We start from the raw sequence: 20377 nt of genomic DNA on the forward strand, positions 1-20377 counted from the left end.
CCGTTACTGCATAAAGCTTACATTGAAAGGCACGGGACGAGGCTAGTGCCTCTCAATATATGCTATCAGTAACAACATGAGCCATCTGTTTCTGCAAGTTGTAATAGCAGAAAATTCTTCACACAACGAATTACCAGGAATCCTACTAAGGGACGGGGATTTATACCCCTGGTAAAATTCCAAAGTAGTTTGCTGTCTTTATCTATTCTTTTATCTATTTGCTATCTAACTCTAATTTCTTCCGCCTCGAAATCTATTAAAGTAATTCGAGGGAAATTGAGCACTACCACTATTACTTTTGCCTGCTCCTTTCGCCTATTTCTTTGGCTTATGCCCTTTGCTTTTTCCTGCCCATTTAGCTACAGAAACAGAAATGCTCATGTAAATATGGTAAGAATAAAACTATCTGTAGGGTTAGCAGTTATATTTTGCCAGGCAGCCTTTCGTAAAATTTTTATTGTGTAAGTCATATTCGGCAAGTTTAGCATATTATGCTATCTGTAACTTTAACTTGTCTTAAATCGTATCTTAATTAAGCTTAAAAATTAAATTTAAATAATTCAAAATTGACTTTTCGGCTATTTTATATATTATATTTGGTATATATTAATAAGGTGTGACTGGCATGTAACTCGCAGAAACAGATGGCTCGTGTTGTTACTGATAGCATATATTGAGAGGTGCTAGCGCCAAGTTTACGCGCCTTTCAATGTAAGCTTTATGCAGTAACGGCACATTGATACTCTTGATGTGTTATTATGTTAATTTCAGATTAAGTATGACTTCACTAGTTATGGTAGATATTTGGTTCCCTTTTTAGGCCATGGTCGCACACTAATATTAGGCTATATAGTTAAAAAATAGAAACATGGTACTTTTTTATATATATATATATATATATACACACACATATATATATGTATATATATATACATATACACGGTGGATTCCGGTTATTTGGGCCACCAGTTAATCGGGGCAGTCTTTTATTTGGGACAAATCTTAAAAAACAGAATCCAATTGAGAAAATAGCCAGGGTTTACTTCACTTAATTGGGACAAAATGCCGTTTAATCGGGGCAGGAGACCGCAGCACTGGAGATTACCCTACAATTGTCTCCGACCATACCACGTAGTTCGGTCAGATTTCTGGAAGTCACAACCATAAAACAATTAGCAGTCACCTGTTTATTGGGCTTTTCTGTTAGTGCAATCTATCATAAACGGATAGTAAACTCGATCTTATTGAATTTGCGATAATACTGACAGCTGGAATTCTGTGGGTTATTATGGTAAAATGTGCTTACACTTCCATGGAATCTTCAATCATATAAAAAAATTAATTTTCAGATCTTCTCTTCATTCCTATTTTTAAAGCTTTGTAATTTGTTACTCCGTTCTCACTTGCACATATTGTGTTACTTGCAATTTGTGTGTGCCGTGTTTTTTGTTATTGATTGCTTATCTTTTTACTGTTTTAAATTTTAACCCCCACCCACAAATGTCAGTGAACAAAAATGTCAACTAGTTAGTGTGTACATATTACAGTACGTATTAATTATTCCGAATTTCACATATCATTTAATTTTTTAATTGGTAAGGTAATAAAAGGGTAAATTTGTGCTTAATATATCTTTACTTTTATAGCCTGTGGATAATATTCCTCCTATTTTCGCTAATTAGAATCACTGTTTAATATAATTAAAATTCAATTCACAAACGTGATCACAATGATCGGTGCTTACTACACATTGTATAGTGAACGGTACATTATGGTGAATTCGTCGTAACGTGTTTGATTGTACAGTGAACTAATTGTAAAGGTGGGGGTACGTTGTATTTTTAACTATTTACGTGAAACTTCGGATAATTGAGGCAGCCGCTTAATCGGGCCAAAATGCACTAGTCCCGATGTGTCCCAAATAAACGGAATCGACTGTATATATATATATGTTATTTATATTAGTAATAAAAAAGAAAGTTAATAATTATAACAACTGTAACTAATATTTATGGGTCAATGCAGTTGCAAAGCAATTATGCATTACAACCATAATGTGTATAAAATAAAATATTGAGGATAATAATAGAAAATAATAGAAAAGGCAAATCAATCAAATAATACCATTCAGGAATTTAGGAAAATGCTAAGAATTTAAAAAAAAAAAATTACTATCGCTTTTTACCCACAATCCAGATGACTTCAACTGGGGCCAACCACCCAGAGTGAAGGCAAAAAACGACAAGAAGTTCTGTTTCTGTAATGATCAATATATGCTAAGTAATTTAAATCTAAACTAAATATAGTAATTAAAAATGGTTAGGAAAATTTTAGAAATTTTAGAATCAAAAGTAAGAAAATATAAGTAAATTATAAATGTAAGCATATATTAATCATCGTTGACCCGACAAAGAACATAATTTAATGATTACAATAAGATTAAATATATAATACATACTACATATCTACCGTATCCAGGACATAATATAGTAACGATAATAGTCGTCAAGATCAAAATAATATGTGGTGCCCCCTATGTGATAGATATGGTAAAAATAAATAAAAATAAATAATTAATTAATTAACCAATCAAATTTAAGTTAACGCAAAGAGAAACATGCCGATAATAAGAAGAAAAACTAAAGGAGTAGGAATAACAGAACCTGAACTCCATAAAGGCGAAAAATAGTGGTATAGATAAGAAATAATTTCTCCTACGTCCTCGGATTGCCCTCATAATTTCGGAGAAATAAAAATAAAGAGTGTAGGACAGCTTAAAGACAATACAAGATATAAGTTGTAGCTCGGGTATGCCCGGGATCGCAAACCCGTTCCTATAGTAGGACCTGAGCTGAATTTGCATGCTACCTCAGCGTGAACTTAAGTAAACTTAAATTAATTTAACTATGTAAAAAAAATGATACACTGTAATTTTCAAGCCGGTGGGTACAAGTTTTCTATGCCATAAGACACCAAGAAAGCAAAGTGTATCCTATGTACATATATACATGGCACTAAATATGACAATTATATTGAACCAATGGGTTCAGAAAACAAATTTTTGAAATTAATTATGCTTATCGCTTTCCTGAAGTGGTATTTCAGGTAAGCGATGGGGAAATTATTATTAATCAACTTGTTGTACAATGCTATTATGTTTGCTGAACAGTTTTTATTATTATTGCAAATATAAGCAATCCTCAGACATTGGGATAAAATGATATTAGCATGCACTGGTTTTGATATATTAGATCTCCAGTTTGTAAGGCCGACTACATTGAAATTAAATGCGTCTCTTTTATTATATACGTTTACGTCTATATTATTATGGAATATTTCTATATTAAGATCCAGATAATTTGCTATAGTATCAGAACTATTAGTTTTTTCTAATACAAGTTCTTCTGGATAAAATTTACAGTAATCCTGAACAAAATGTGGACAATTAAACACACATAGATCATCTACGTATCTGAATATAAGTAGGTTTAGTGACTGAATATAAGAGTTTAGTGGCAATGTTGTTGAAATTGAAGTTCACAGTCAAGAATTATGCTAAATTTGTGGTGGATCACAATAGGTATTGATTTTGAGAAGCATAAGCTGTAATAAAGACATTCTTTTTCAGAGAACACACTTTAACACAGACTTTTGAGAGTTGATTGATATTGATAGCATCTGAAAGTAGTGAATCAGCCAGGTGATGTCACTATTGAGATTGTGGGTGGTTTATTGGAGATTTTCTTCAGATTGATTTCCCCTTGACAACAATGCAGATCTTTATATCATCAGCATACAAGAGGAAATTCAGCATCTCAATGAGGAAGAGAGTTAGTGCTACAGTGAAAAGAATTCTTGAAAGTACACCTTACTGGATGGACACCTGTTTAGTTGAATTTTTGAAGCAATGATCCTAAGCCTTTATATGGAAAAAGCCTCTGAATCAAAAGACTAGAGAGAAAGGCCAGAACATGGCCAACTATAGGATAGTACTCTTTGTATAATTTTTGAGTACCCTGAGGACTAATAGCATCAAACTTAATGACAACAAACATTGATTACAAATCACTATATTATAAATAATACTGAGTGTTACTGTTTGGAGGTAATTCTTTTAAAATAATATCCAGATTAATGAAGAATATGATTTAAACAGTATTCACCATTAGTGGTTGGGATCTGCAGGTGTTTTACTTGTTCTCAGAAATTCCAGATCCTACAGTCCTTCTTACTTATGACATAATACGTAGAAAATAATATAAAAGAGAAAAAAATTGATGACATCACAGCACTTATTCATCAAAAAAAAAAAAAGTTTCTAAAAGTAACTTTTTAAAAAGAACAACATACTGATGGTTTTGTTGCTTAATGGTACTTTCTTTTTGGTAAAATATTAATGCCATTAAACAAATATTTCACCACATTTTCTGTACCTTCATAATATATATATATATATATATATATATATATATCAGTTCTTCTATGAATGTTTTATTATAATCATTAAAAAATTCACGAGATTTTAAGTTTAAGCATCTGAAATTATTTTCAACTTGTTCTAGTGAGACTGAATTGACTAGGCTAGACCAGCCTTATCTTTACTTAAATTTTTCCATTAAATTTATTTAAAACAGAATACATAGCCTAACAACTTTTCGCATATATCTGGAATAACGCTTTACTGTGTTTTAAGAAATGCAAGTAAATGAGTGAATTTTTACAAGATGGAAGAAGTCACTTTAAAACAGCTGTGAATGTGCTGTTGTCAAAGAAAACTTAAACTGAAATGCTTTCAAGGAAAAATTTGACTCTAAATCCTAACCCAGCAGTCAAAATTAGCTTGAAAATGTATAACTGGTTTTTAAACCAGTGCAATATGATATAATAATTATACACTGTCCTACCAAAAGTTACTGGACACTTGCAGTAACGAACAAAATGTATTTAAAAAAAAAAAAAACACATCACTGAGTGCCATAATGAGTGCTTCACTGCATGCATTGTGAAAGATTTTCTGCTGATTTTGGTAGAACTGTACTACTCTCCTCTAAAGCACTTACAAGCTCCACTAATGACAGAAATTTTAGCTCTGCCCTAATTCTGTTTACCAGTTCATCCCAAAGATTTTAAATTTGGTTAAGGCTGGAGTTCTGTGCCAGCAATTGCAATGTTTCAATATTATTCTCTTCAAACCATGTCTTCACAATCTTTGCTTTGTGACAAGGAGCATGTTGTGCTGTAAAGTATAAAACCCACAAAACTTCCACAACATACGGTACACAAAATTGTCCAAAACATCAATGTAGGATGCAGTACACACAGCTCATTCCATACACTGGCTGTAGTGCATAGAGTCATGCATATTGCTTGCATCAATACACTGCAACTATTTCAGTGCATGGATAAAGTCCACAGAAAAGGGAAACAGCCCCATACCATGACAAATTGGAGCAGTGTGGCACTGGAGGCAAATTGCTGCTATGGATAAAGGGATGGTTGAGGGGGAGAAGACAGAGAGTGGTAATCAATGGATACTGCTCATCGTGGACTAATGTTATTAGTGGAGTCCCTCAGGGTTCAGTGTTTGGTCCATTATTGTTTTCTGTATTTATAAATGATATTGATGATGGTATATCAGGCTTAATGTCCAAGTTTGCAGACGATATAAAGGTGGGCAGGGTTGTTAAGGACACTACTGATGCTATGCTGATGCAACAGGATCTGGAAAGGTTGAGCAGATGGGTTGAGAGGTGGCAAATGAAGTTTAACATTGACAAATGTAAAGTACTACATATGGGAAACAGCAACCCCAGAGCAACGTATCAACTCTGTGGTACTACACTGACAGTGGTAGAGAATGAAAGGGACCTGGGGGTGGTGGTGCAGGCAGATATGAAGTTCTCTGAGCAGTGCAGACGAGCTGCAAGAGTAGCTCATGGTGTATTGTCAATGATATATAGGAATTTTTCTAGCAGGGATAAGGAGGTGATTATTCCCTTGTATAAGGCAATGGTCAGGCCACACCTGGCCGACCGGGCTAGCCAGGTGGGTAAAGTGCCTGCCTGGCAACCCAAAGGTTGCGGGTTCGAATCCCGCCTCGGGCTTGGATCAAAGTATTGCAAAAAAAACCTTGGGAGGTGCACTATGGCCACAGAAGCCGATGTGCCAACAACTACCAAAAAAGAAAAAAAAAAAAAAAAAAGGCCACACCTTGAGTACTGTATACAGGTCTGGAGGCCTCATTTCAAGAAGGATGTAGAGCTGTTGGAACAAGTACAGAGAAGGGCAACAAGATTAGTGAATGGAACAAAGGGTTGCTCTTACAAAGAAAGGCTTAAGTTTTGCAAATTACAGTGTCTGGAGACTAGGCACCAGCGAGATGATCAGATAGAGGTGTATAAAGCCTTGAATGGTTTGAGCATGCTCAATGCCGATGGGATTCTTTCTCTTGCTCAGAATAATCACCTGAGAGGGCATAAATTCAGATTGAGGAAAGACAGATGTAGGATAGATGTGCGGAAATTTGCCTTTAGCCAGCGGGTAGTTGGTTGGCGGAACAGACTTCCATCCCTTGTTGTGGAAGTTGATAGCCTAAATAAATTTAAGGTTCAGCTAGACAGGTATTTTGAACGAATGGAGGGGTGAAATGGAAGTGTTTTTTTTTTTTTTTTGGCTGATGCTTCATAAGCTTGCTTTCTTGCATCACACGCCTCTACTAATGCTAATGACACCACCTCCTCCCAATTTCAATGTTTAGGACAACACACCCAAGTAGTAAGCATTCTCCAGTTCACCTTCCATACCTGAACATTAGCTTTAGCATTAGTAGTGGCAGCATATGATACAGGAAAGCAAGCTTATACAGCATCAGGAAGGGGAAGAAAAAAAAAAAAAACGCTTCCCATTTCACCTATCCATTCCTCCAAAAGTTTGTCTAGTTCTTCTGTGAATTTATTTAAGCTATTAACTTCCACAATGACAGATGGAAGTTTGTTCCAGTAATCAACCACTCGCTGGCTAAAGGCAAATTTTTGCATATCTATTCTGCAACAATCTTTCCTCAATTTGAATTTATGCCCCCTCAAGTGTGTGGTCTGAGCAAGAAGAATCCCATCAGCATTGAGCTTGCTCAAACCATTCAAAGCCTTAAACACCTCAATTAGATCATCTCACAGGTGCCTAGTCTCTAGATGCTGCAATTTGCAGAACCGAAGCCTTTCTTGGTAAAAGCATCCTTCTGTTGCCCTCAACAATCTAATTGCCCTTCTCTGTACTCATTCCAGCACCTCTACATCCTTCCTAAAATGAAGCGTCCAGGCCTGAATGCAGTTCTGAAGGTGTGGCCTGACCATTGCCTTCTACAATGAGATTATCATCTCTTTATATCTTCTATCAAAATTCCTGTATATCAGTGTCAAAACACCATGAGTTGTCCTGACAGCCTGTCTGCAATGCTCAGAGAACTTTATATCTGACTGCACAATTACTCCCAGGTCTTTTTCATTCTCGACTACCCTGAGTGTAGTAACAGACAGTTGGTACATTACTCTGCAGTTAATGCTACCCATATGCAGTATTTTTCATTTGTCAATGTTAAATTCTCAGTTCATCTGCCTAATTTTTTTAGATCCTGTTGCAGTAGCATACCATCAGTAACAACCCTGTCAACCTTTGTATCATCTGCAAACTTGGATTAAGCATGATACACCTTCATCAATATCATTGATAAATATAGAAAACAACAATGGGTCCAACACCGAACCCTGTAGGAACTCCACTAATAACATTAATCCACAAAGAGCAGTGTCCATTGATTATCTCTCTCTCTCTCTCTCTCTCTCTCTCTCTCTCTCTCTCTCTCTCTCTCTCTCTCTCTCTCTCTCTCTCTCTGTCTGTCTATCTGTCCGTCTTCTCCCACTCAACCATTCCTTTATCCATAGCAGCAAACTGCCCTTAATGTCACACTGCTCCAAATTTGTAGCAATCTTTTATGTACAACAGTATCAAAAGCTTTCCTGAAATCCAAATATATGATATCAAAATTATTTTTTGCATATTTTGAATTCCTTTGTGACAACATCATAGTACCCAATCAAATTGTTCAACCAAGATTTCCCCTTAAGCCCATGCTGTGTTTGAAGTATAATTGCAGCCTTGTCCAGATGATCCTGCATTACTTCTTTTACCAGTAGCTCCATTATTTTCCCTGGAACAGAAGTTAAATTAACAGGTCTGAAATTACTTGTGTCACTCTTTGATCCTCCTTTGTGCATCGGGGATACATTTTCACATCTGCAGTCTGTGGGGATCTCACCTGAATCCAAGGATGCTCTCATAATTAGGCTTTCCTTACTTCCTTTGCTGTCTCCTTTAATATAACTGGATAGATCCAATCCAGCCCAGTTGCCTTTCTCATGTTTAGTTTCAACGATTTCTCCTCCATTTTTGCTCTCAGTTATTAAAAAATCATTTAGCTCCCTGTTAGAGTTTGGTAAATGTCTGGCTTCCAGTTCCCTAGAGAATTCCTCATGTGTGAAGGTAGATGCAAAATACTCATTCAGTTTGTCAGCAACAAGGCAGGATCATCAACTGTTGAATCATCAATATCAAGCAACCAATCTGATTTATACCCTTCCTTCTAGAGTTTCCATAAGTAAAGAAGTTTTTGCTGTTTTCTTTGTATCCTTTGCCAAAGATTTCTTGTAAACTGCCTTCGATTGCCTAAACTCCTTTGTGATATGATTACAGACTAGTTATATCTACCATAGGCTTTTGTGGTAGATATAACCACGACTCTTATTACTTCATCTGACATCTGTCAACAAGTCTGTCAGACTGGAAAAGCAAGTAGTGAATCACAGCTCTACAGGACAAAGTTCTACTAATTCACAGTCCCAGTTCAGTATGTCTTGGATCATATACCAATCAATGGTGTTCATATCAAAGTCTTGTGTGGATGCAGCTCTTCTATGAAGATTCAAGGCATTAATCAACTCTTTATGTATTGTGGAAACACTCAGTTTGTTAGTGGCTGCTCACAGCTTCAAACTCAGATTCTCTATGGTCTGATGGTGAGATGAAATAATCAGCCATCTCCAGGCACATCAGCTCCTGTCATTAAAAATTTAATGCTTATCTGGTCATTTCAAGAGATCAATGTCACTTCTAGAATTCTATTTCTTCAACACTCTGCCAATCATCAATCACATGCACAAACTTTTTCTACATATAACATCCAGCTATTCCCTCTGAAAATTTGTTCTCTTTCCTTTTGCTTATTGTTCTGCCAACACATTTGAAGTGAATTATAGGATAACCACTGATAACCTTTATGGGCCAAAATATTTGCATATTTTGTAGTAATGCATAGTTTCCTGCATTCAGAGCGATGTCTCGTGACTTTTGGTAAGATAGTGTATTAATCAAATCTAAAACAAGAAGACAATTTAATAACAAATATTGTTAGGTTTGCTACAATGTTTAATACATCAACCATAGTGGCCTGCAACTCACAGGTACCTTTCAAGAATGGTCTAATCTTAAACTGGAATTTTAAAACCTAGCGCACCAAAGGTTAAAACCATATAGGTTAAGCATGTTTTCCTAATGGTTTATTTCAGTAACTGTATGGATGAGGGTTCTTTGATCTGATTATCATTAAATAAATAAAAAGATTAAAATGATATGTTCTTCAGGAAGCAAACAAGATGAAAAATAACAAATCACTACTACACAGAAAGGAGGCCACTTTGAAAATATTTTGTCAATGCGTGTTGCTATATTATGGAAAAAAATTAACAAAAACCACTGGATAAAATCTGAAGTTTTCAGTGATGACCAGCATTACAATGCATTTTTCCATATTATTGCAAAAACAAGTGTCAAAATTCAAATCAGTTATTTGAATTTTGACAAATAACTGATTTGAATTTTTGACCAAGGACCAATAATTTTGACCAAGGATCAGTATTAGGACCACTGTTGTTTTTAATTTTCATAAACGACATTGATGAAGGGATAGAGGGCGTGATGTCTAAATTTGCAGATGATGTTAAAATTGGGAGAGTAGTTAATGATCACTGTCAAGCTGAGCTTCTTCAGAGAGACCTAGATAGACTTCAGGAATGGTCAGAAAAATGGCAGCTGTGCTTTAATACAACAAAGTGTAAGGTATTACACCTGGGAAACAGTAATCCCAAAAAAACTTATTCACTTGGTGGAGTTCAACTAAACCCAGTACTGGAGGAAAGGGACTTGGGTGTTACGATACGGTCAGACATGAAATTCTCTGATCATTGTAAACAGGTTGCAAGGAAGGCCCATGGTGTCCTATCGATGATCTATCGAACTTTTGCAAGTAGAGATAGGGACGTGATAATCCCATTATATAAGGCTTATGTTAGACCACACTTGGAATACTGTGTTCAAGTATGGAGACCGCACCTGAAGAAAGACATCGAGCTTCTTGAAAGGGTGCAAAGAAGGGTAACTCGCCTGGTGAGATCGGCAAAAGGGCGTCCTTATGAAGAAAGACTTCGAATATGTGGGTTGCAGAGTTTGGAAACTAGACACCTTAGAGGAGATTTGATTGAGGTGTTTAAGGCTCTGAGAGGCATCAGTAAAATGAATGAGGACAAAATTTTCAAGATTATAAATGATGCTACAACTAGGGGACATAAATTCAAGTTACGGGGGGAAATGTTTAGATTGGACTGCAGGAAGTTCTATTTTAGCCAGCGAGTTATAAATTACTGGAATAAGTTGCCTTCATGGGTGGTAGAGGCCGACAGTTTGGGGAAATTCAAAGGTCATCTGGATAGTACTTTCGGGTAAGGGAAGTGCATAGGATGATAGGTTTAATTTCCTTTTTATTTATTTTTTATTTTATTTTATTTTTATTTTATTTTTATTTATTAATTATTATTATTTAGTTATTTATTTATTTATTTATTTTTTGTTTTTATCATTGTTTTGTTCGGATTTTTTTTTTTTTTTTTTTTTGGCTGGTGCAGCATAAGCCATAGGCTTTCTTGCACCTTGCGGCCGTTACTAATACTAATACTAATACTAAATGTTAGACAAAAGAACAGAATTTATACACTGCACTATATATATATATATACAAAGAGGCATTAAAATTAATAGTACTGTCCTGGTATTTTTGAAACTTTGGCTTGAGAAATTTTAAATTGAACAGTATCACCTTCCTCTTTTAAAAAAAAAGGGCTAAGCAGTTTTGTTCTGTTTTTGAAACAGGCTTGGAGAGGTAATAATAAAATATAATCCTTGGTAAACAATTTTTTCACTAAGTTTCACTTACAATTTCTGAAACCAGAAAACAGAAGATGGGTGCTTCTTACATCCACAAAATACAAATGTTATTTGTATAAGGAGCACAAGAAATATGCAAACAGTAATGAAAAAAAAAAGTCTAAATCTTTTTAATAAAATTTATCTTGCTTAATATACAATACTTGTCAATACTTGCCCCTTCTCTTCTTAACTGTATAAAAAACTGTTTTCGTTTAAAAGAAATCTTTACAATCTTTGCCCTAGGGGGAAAAAATCACTGACTTATTAAAAAAATTACTGAACTACTAAATAGTTTTAATTGTATTTTTAATTAATTTAAGGTAATATGATGTGGTATAATATTAATATTAAATATATTGCTCAGAGACATAGCAATACCATAATAAATTAACATCATATTAATAAATGCTTTTGTCAAAAAATTCCCAAACCAAAATACAGAGGATTCTCTCTCTCTTAACCAGTCATCATTTTTAATTTGCTAGCTTAGCTGCCTTTTTTTCCTGGAAAAATGAGCAATTAAAATAAGCTGTTTGCAGTGGTAACATACAATTGTTTTTACTATCTTAGCATGTCAATAGTGCACAGAGGAATTAGTGTCTTATTATTGCAGCATTTCATCACGTTTCTGATCTGCATTCAAGTACTAATTTTACAGTTGTTTGATTATAAGTTTACAATTATTACTAACACAATTTGGTAAATTTCAAATGCCTGAATGATACGTGCACCATTTGAGGGTGACATTATGAAAATCATAATGTATGGATAATGAGCTACATGGTGGCTAATATGTAAAGTATGAGTTTACTACAGATTTATTAACTCATACTTCCCTACTTTGACTGATTTCAGTAATGTCAAAATCCTACATTATTACCAGAATTTAAATAGTTACAGGAAACCAAAAAAAATTTTGAAATAAATAAGAAGTTATGTATAATAAATGGTTTCTAAATGGTGCCAGTTTTCGTGAAAGTGACCCACGGTCACTTTCAAAAACTGATATCTACAGTCACTTTTATTTTATATCATATCTACAGTAAAAATCATGTGCAATTTATAAGACATCTGCAATGATTTTTGCAGTGAATAAGGCAAGATTATTTATTTTCATTATGATTATTATTATTATTTTTAATATCTAAAAAAGATGACATGATGCTGCTCTTTTTTTTAACATATGATACAATCTAGATAGAGAGATAAATAAATAAATTTCCATTTATTCTCATTATGGCCGAGGCCAGAGGAGTTTATATAATATGGCATACAAAGTGTGAATTATTTATAAAGGGCAGCCAAACAGATTTTCAGTGCCACAGTTCACAAGGGGGCCATGTATTTTTTGTGGTAACATATGGGCTTAAACCCAACCTCCTTACTTATGGCCACACATGCTAACCAAATGTACCACAGCCAGCCCAAAATTTAGTCCCCAAGCTGGTTTTTATATTTCTCCCCCATATCAGAATGCAGCATGACTATCAACCAGAATAATATATATATATATTAAAAAAAAAAAAAAAACGTTTTTTATTAAACTATTATGGTTAAAAAATTTTGACCACAAAAAAACTAAAAAAAAAAGTTTTAGATCCACACTACTCCATGCACTACAGGTTTTAGTTCACCAATGCCATTTTCACTGTGGTTTATGCCACTAGTTGGGAAACATGTTTTGTTGACTGCCAGTACAGTACAGTACAATGCAAACTAAGTCCTTTCTAATAGTACATGGTAGGAGAGTGGGAGTATACGTTCTACCTTGATATCAATATTTGTAAAATAACAAGGAGTTAATAATAGCTCCTCTTATTATTTTATAAATATATATATATTTTTTTTTAAATCAGTTTTTCAGGCCATTTATTTTCACTTCTCCCAAACTCATAAGCTTGTATTTTCTCAAACCCATAAACAGGACAATCTTTCCCTTTATGTCTTATATACAAAATTTTTGAATTTTGGATTTTTGATATGACAGGCTACTATTGAAAACATGACAATGAAGTCATTATCATATTTGAAATAGAAACTATGTAACAGTAGCCTGTAGTAGTTTGTAACAGAAAATATATATCCATATAATTCCCTAGCTATAACAGAATACAAGTAATAGGCATTGGCAATTTAAAGCATTATGCAAAATTAATAGAATTTGAACTGAATAACTTTTACTACTATGTACTGAGACAAGCTGCGCATTTTTCAGTAGCAATGCAAGTACTTTCTCCTAATCCTAGTAATCCATTTTTTCATTAATCCAAGATTAGAATGTAGAAAGTAACATGAGAAATTTCACTTTTCTGTGCATGATTTTATTATTATCTGTACAGCCAAGTTAACAACATGCAAGTAGAATTGCATAAAACTTAACACCACTAAACTAAACACAGTTGCTGAGTTGTTCATCATATCATACTCAAGTATACGTTTGCCATCACTCATTAGACCTGACATACCTGAGTGGTCAGGAGCGTGAGTGCAGTAGGACACATTTTTTGAGTGGGATTCAAACCCGAGACTGATAAATATGATTAACATTTGTATTGATTGATTTATTGTAAACTCCATTGACCTGGTGATTGTGCTGGAGTATAAACAAGAACATTTTTTTTTTTTATACAGGGTGTTTCTTAACATGCGAGTCATACTTTCAGGATCAAATCAGGAACTAAAAACGACAAAAAACAGTTTATATAAACATGTGTCCAATTCAATAAGTATCCCATTTTTCAGTAGAACTTTTGCACCATGCTGCAATAAATTACATCATCACTGAACAAAATCTCCTCTTCCTATTTTAGACTCTCCACGACTAGGGCAGTAGAGCTACTTATGTCAGAATGTCCCTTCTTATTTAGTCTGCTATGAAAATCAACTTCCAAGGTAAGTGGAAGATTTAACAACTGTGGGTCTAATAAATTTACACAACACTTTCTTCAACATCAAGGAATAACGACCACAATAAATGATATGGAGTATCCATTTATTGTAATTATTAAATAAATGTATCCATTTATTTAATAATTTAAATGTTATTCTGCCTTTACAAATCTGAACATAGTTCAGATTTGTAAAGGCAGAATAACATTTAAAAGGAACAAGCACATTGTTTTATTCAAGCCATAAAAGGAATATGAGTAGCTTTTTCTTGTGTATGAGGATAATCTACCTAGAATCATCAACTTACTTGAACTATTTTGGACTGCTTACACTAAAAGTTTGCCATCCAGTTCTTTTTGGAGCTGATTAATTTTTGTCTTTTTTCAAAACTTCTCTTGGATTCTGAACTGAATTTCGACATGGGTTGGCCACACACTACTGATCACCTGTTACATTTTTCAATTTGGTAACTTTTAAAAGTGCACTTTTTTTTTTTCTTTTTTTTTTTTGTTAGGAAAAGTCAACACAGTGGGATATTGTTTGGAATATCTTCAATTACTGTCATCTATAGCAATCAAAAAATGCCATGTATTTCAAAACTATCACTATTCTTCTTCTTTCCCTCTGTTCAATTTCACTAAGAATGCTTGCCATTTTTCTTCTTTTATATATGCATATTTTTTGCTATTTCACAATTGAGATACATATCTCTGAACAATATATTTACATAATCAGCTCAGCTCAGAGGAAGATTACTTTCTATGTATGAACAATGTGAATATGCATTCAGCACATATGACACTACCACCTTGCACACCAAAATACTATATCTACTTTCACATTTCCTTCTATGCACTGTAGGTTTTCTTACGTTTACTTGTTTGCAAATGTCTCATTAAATTACACTTCCCGTCACTCCAAACTGAAAAATGTATTACCTTCCCCCAGATCTTATAATACACAGAAAATCTTGGGTATATGTCTTCTTAAATGCTATATTGCATTTCTCTGACTTCATACCAAAGGCCACTGTTAATGTTTAGCATCACACACACAAAGAAAATGAAGTTTAATGTTACAGTACAGCTAACATTTTGTTTGATGTGCTCCACATATTATATGTAATACAGACTAGTACACCAAACAGCCAATTTATTAAACTAGAAATAAAAAATGAAATTTCATGCAAAAATTCACTGAATTTTTTTTTAAATCAAATTTAATAGAGAGAAACCATAATTTTACTTTTTTTTCTTTCTTTGAAAGCAGAAGCAGGTTAAATTAATTAGGTTCCAATACTGGAAGAAATCCAAATGCCCAACCTCTCTCTTTAATGGCTTTTCTCAGTAGCATGAAGAAAGAAAAGAAGACAGACACTACACAGGAAACTGTAACTTCAGAAAGCAAAACACTAACTATACAAAATATATGAAGTGTAGCTATTAAAATAATGAGGCTGCATGCATAGCCACTTTTCACCAAGCACTACCTGTAAAAAAAGGCACAGCAGTTGACCTTGAACCTTTTCCAAGTTGTCTGTGATGTGATTCCAATACACTCATTGACTTTGCAGTGAGACAAGTTTGCATTACCTTGTGTTTTTGCAGTTTGCCAAAAAATAACAGACAAAAGATTCAAACACAAATCAACCTCAAATTTTTAACAAAACTAAAGAATACACCAATTGAAAGTTATGAGTTGTTATACCAAGTTGATGGGGAAGATACAATGTCAAGAGTTTACGTGTTTGAATGGCATAAATGATTTTTAGAAGGAAGAGAGAATGCAGAAGATGATGAATGACCAAGCCATCCAGTATCCATGAAAACTGATGAAAATGTGGACTGGGAAAGGACACTGATTAGAAGTGATCATCATTTAAGCATTAGAATGGTTGCATCAGAACTCAACATGGACAACAAAACAGTTGGACAAATTAATTGAAAATTTAAGTACAAGAAAAGAGTGTACCAAGATGGTGCCAAAAATTTTGAATGAAGATCAAAGAATGAACCAGACTTTCTGAGTACAGCCACTCCCTGGCTTACATAATACTTGACTTAACTTACGGAAATTCAACTTTACGTAAGTTTTTGCCAGCCGGTGCAAACAAAAAATTCGTGGAAACATATTTTGCATCCCGCAGGAATAAATGGCACTATGACACTAGCACTCACACACTGAAATACTACATCTACTTTCACATTTCCTTTTATGCACTGTAGGTTTTCTTACATTTATTTGTTCGCAAATGTCATGAAAATATCGTAATGTGAACCCAATAACACTGGGTTTTTTTTGATAATTTGTTCCAAGACCTCGGAAGTTGAAATTTTCGCTATATAACTAAGCTATTTATCTCTCTAAAAGGTCACTTTTATAATGGAAATGCACTACACTTTCGTCATTATCATATGTTCCATTATAAGAATCAATTTTGAATGCCTTTGTAATATTTTTCTAAAACACATTTCTGGAGGTCACTACCATAAAACAATAAAAACAATTTGCACTTTCAAGTTTATTGGGCTTTTCTGCTAGCACAATCTATTATAAACAGGTAGTAAACTCGATCTTATTGCATTTGCAATAATACTGATAACTGAAATTCTGTGGGTTTTTACGTTACAGTATTGTGGGGAAATGAGTTCCCCTTCACTGAAATCTTCAATCATATAAAAAACATAAATAAATTTTCAGAACCTTCTCTTCATTCCTACTTACTTATTACAATGGTGAAGGGAAAGGGACCAATGGAAAGTGCAATTGCTGGCAGTGCCAGGAAAAGAAACAAAATTGATTTAGAAATGAAGATAATTAATTAAGAAGTACGAAGCTGGACAAAGTTTGTCATCTATTGCACAGGAAATTAGGTCTTGCTGCTTCAATAGTGAATACTATTTCAAAGGACAGTGTGCGTATAAAAGAACATGTTAAAGAATCAATGCATTTAAGATCCACAGTGATCCCAAAGCAGCAGTCAGGTGCTATATCGAAGATGGAAAAGCTATTAATAATATGGATCGAAAATCAGATTCAGAAACAAGTGGCCCTGAGTCCAATGGCCATTCAAGCAAAAGCAAGAAGTATTTATGAAAATAACGATAAGTACAGCGAAACACAAGCCAAGTTCGTGGCAAGCAATGGGTGGTTTAATAGGTTCAAGCATCGGGCTGGTTTCCAAAACAAAGTATGCGAAGTTGCCAGTGCCAATTCTCCAGCTGCGGTGAGAAAAAACCTTTAAATCTTCACAGCCCTCAAAACTTCTGCAGTTGCATGCTTATCAGTTGGAGAGTTAATTCTGACAACGATGCTAGAAAGGTAAAACTTTAATGTTATGCCTATTTCCTCTCTCTTTTTGTAATTTTATAATTTTGAAATTTTTGTAATTTTTTCCTGTGCACGAGATAAAAAAATTGAATAAATAATTCTATTTACATGTTCGTCGAGCCGACCGGGCTAGCCGAGTGGGTAAAGTACCTCCCCGGCAACCCAAAGGTCGCGGGTTCGATTCTCGCCTCGGGCTTGGATCAAAGTACTGCAAAAACCTTGGGAAGTGCAATATGGCCACAGAAGCCGATGCGCCAACAACTACCAAATCAAAAAAAAAAAATGTTCATCGAACATTTATTTTTTGCTTCAATCAAATGTGCAAGTGCTGCATAAGCATTTAGGGAAATTCCGACTTAAGTAGAGTTCCGCAGAACGCAATCCTTACGTAAGTTGGGGAGTTGCTGTATTGTAAATTGTAATTACTTGCAAGGAAAGTTGGCTGTTCCAATATAATTCAGAAACTAAAAGACAGGTCAATGCAATGGAAGACAAACCAATCTCCCACACAAAAAAAAAAAAAAAAAAAGTAAGAACGTTAAAAAAAATGAAAATCATTTTTCTTGTTTTTATTATTATTAGCCATATGGTGCAAGGAAGCCTGAGGCTTATGCTGCACAAGCCAAAAAAAAAAATTCTGAATTACCCTGAGTGAGAGAGAGAGAGCAGTAGAAAGGAATCACCAAGAAAGAGAAGAATGATGATATCCAGCTCAGGACCCTGAGTGAGCCAAGCCCATACTCACCAGATGTTCTCTGATATTAAAGGAATTATTATGGCTGAATACGTCCCACTAAACCAGACTATCAATCAAACATACTACAATGAAGTTCTGACAAAGCTGAATGAAAAAATTCAAAGGAAGAGACCTGAATTGTGGAAGGATAGTTGGATGTTGAATCAAGGCAATGTTCCAGTACACAATGCACTCTCTGTTTGCTGGTTTATGGCCAAGAAACAAATCCATGTGTGAACATGCACCCTACTCACCAGACCTATTGTCCCCTTGTGACTTTTTTTTTTCTCTTCCCCTGACGTGTATTGAAAGAAACCCATTTTCAGTCCACTGAAGATATTCAGGAAAAAAAAAAAAAAACTTAAGTGTTAAAAAAAAAAAAAAGGGCTTACAGAAGATGATATCCAGAAATGTTTCTGTGCTTGGAGGAAATGTATGGAACAGTGCGTGCAAACCCAAGGCAATCATTTTGAAGGTTATTTAATAGTTCCTGTATATAGTTCTAAAAGTTCAGTTTAGAATGAATCACATGCAACACCACCTTTCCACTGTGGTTTTTCCTTTAAAATGAAAAAATTCTTCTACACAGGGGAATATTTTGCCCTATGCATTTATCATGGCAAGTCTGAAGTGTGATACCATTGCATCTGAATCCCATTTGAGCTGATTCATTGCTGAACTGAAAGTACACGGTCGAAGTCAGAGGTCCTTTAGGCACTTCAGATCACAACTTGGTGATTATCTCTTCTCCAATGGAGCCTTTATCTCATGGCTATTCCCAACCTCGTGTTGTTTCGCATTACAAGAATGCAAAATGGGATGACCTGCGAGATTTCTTTTCTTCTTTTCCTTGGTCGGATTACTGTTTCAAAACTTCTGATGTCAGCGTTTGCTCAGATCATGTCAGTGAAATTATTCTTGCAGGGATGGAATCCTTTATCCCACACTCCACTTTAAAATCTCGTCCTTTCTAAACCTTGGTTTTCCAATAAATGTGCTAAGGCTGTTCAAGAGAAGAATGTTGCATATCGAAATTGGCTTATTTCTAATTCTTCAGTTTCATTTTCTGCCTACACCAAAGCTTGCAACAATTGTAAAGCAGTTATTAATCAGTCCAAACTAGAATTTGAACAGGTTAAGAGTAGAAAACTTGCTTCTTGCCCTAATGGTAGCTGAGCATTCTGGTCCCTTGCCAAAGCTATTGGCCGCACCTTTTGCCCACCTCTGTCCAAACCAGATGGTTCTGTTGCCACTTCAGCCAAGGATAAAGCTGACCTGCTAGCATCCCATTTTTCTTCCAACTCATGTATTAATGATCTTGGTAAAACACCTCCCACCATGCTCCACTCAATGCCTCCTGTGGTCTTCCATCAAAAGGATATCAGAAGGATTTTGACTAATCTTGATTCTAAGAAAGCTCCAGGTCCCGATGGTATTTCTCCACTTGTTCTCAAAACCTGTGCTCCTGAACTTACTCCTATTCTTTGCTGCCTTTTTTCACTTTCTTATTCCAAAGGTGTTTTTCTTTTTCCTTCTGCTTGGAAATTTGCTCATATCCAGCCAGTTTCAAAAATGGGTGACAAAGCCCTCCCATCCAATTATCGTCCCATTGCAATTACTTCTACTCTTTCTAAAGTAATGGAGAAATCAATTAACCGCCAACTCTTAAACTACCGAGAAACCTTTCGTCTGATCAACGATCACCAATATGGATTCTGTCAGTGTTGATCCACTGGTGATGTTCTGGCTTATGTTACCCATTTATGGACTAATTCAATGGAAAGGTTCGGTGAAACACAAGTAGTTGCTCTTGACATCTCAAAGGCTTTCGTTCGTGTTTGGCATAAAGGTCTTTTAAACAAGCTTCCATCTTATGGTTTGCCAACTGTTTTTAGTAATTGGTTATCCAGTTTTCTTTCTGATCGCTCACTGACGGTGATGGTAGATGGCTCTCTGTCTTCTAACTTCTCCACTAATGCCGGTGTCCCCCAAGGTTCAGTTCTTTCCCCCACTCTTTTCCTCTTGTATATTAATGACCTTCTTCCATTGACTGGAAATTCTATCCATAGTTTTGCCGATGATAGCACATCGCATACCACTTTCCATTTC

General features: G+C 34.9%; 1 protein-coding gene across 1 annotated transcript in view; it reads right to left on the minus strand.

Annotated features, from left to right (window-relative positions):
- The window catches only part of Ptpmeg (protein tyrosine phosphatase Meg), a 526004-nt gene that overhangs the window by 243819 nt on the left and 261808 nt on the right, over nucleotides 1–20377 (minus strand). The window contains exon 11 of the mRNA XM_090379497.1: nucleotides 11489–11552. Coding sequence (XP_090235623.1) covers nucleotides 11489–11552 — 64 coding nt within the window. The remainder of the gene's footprint in view (nucleotides 1–11488; nucleotides 11553–20377) is intronic.

This window comes from Mastigoproctus giganteus, chromosome 1 (assembly GCF_048544385.1).
Source record: "Mastigoproctus giganteus isolate SK-2022 chromosome 1, ASM4854438v1, whole genome shotgun sequence".
NCBI classification, from domain to species: Eukaryota; Metazoa; Arthropoda; class Arachnida; order Uropygi; family Thelyphonidae; genus Mastigoproctus; species Mastigoproctus giganteus.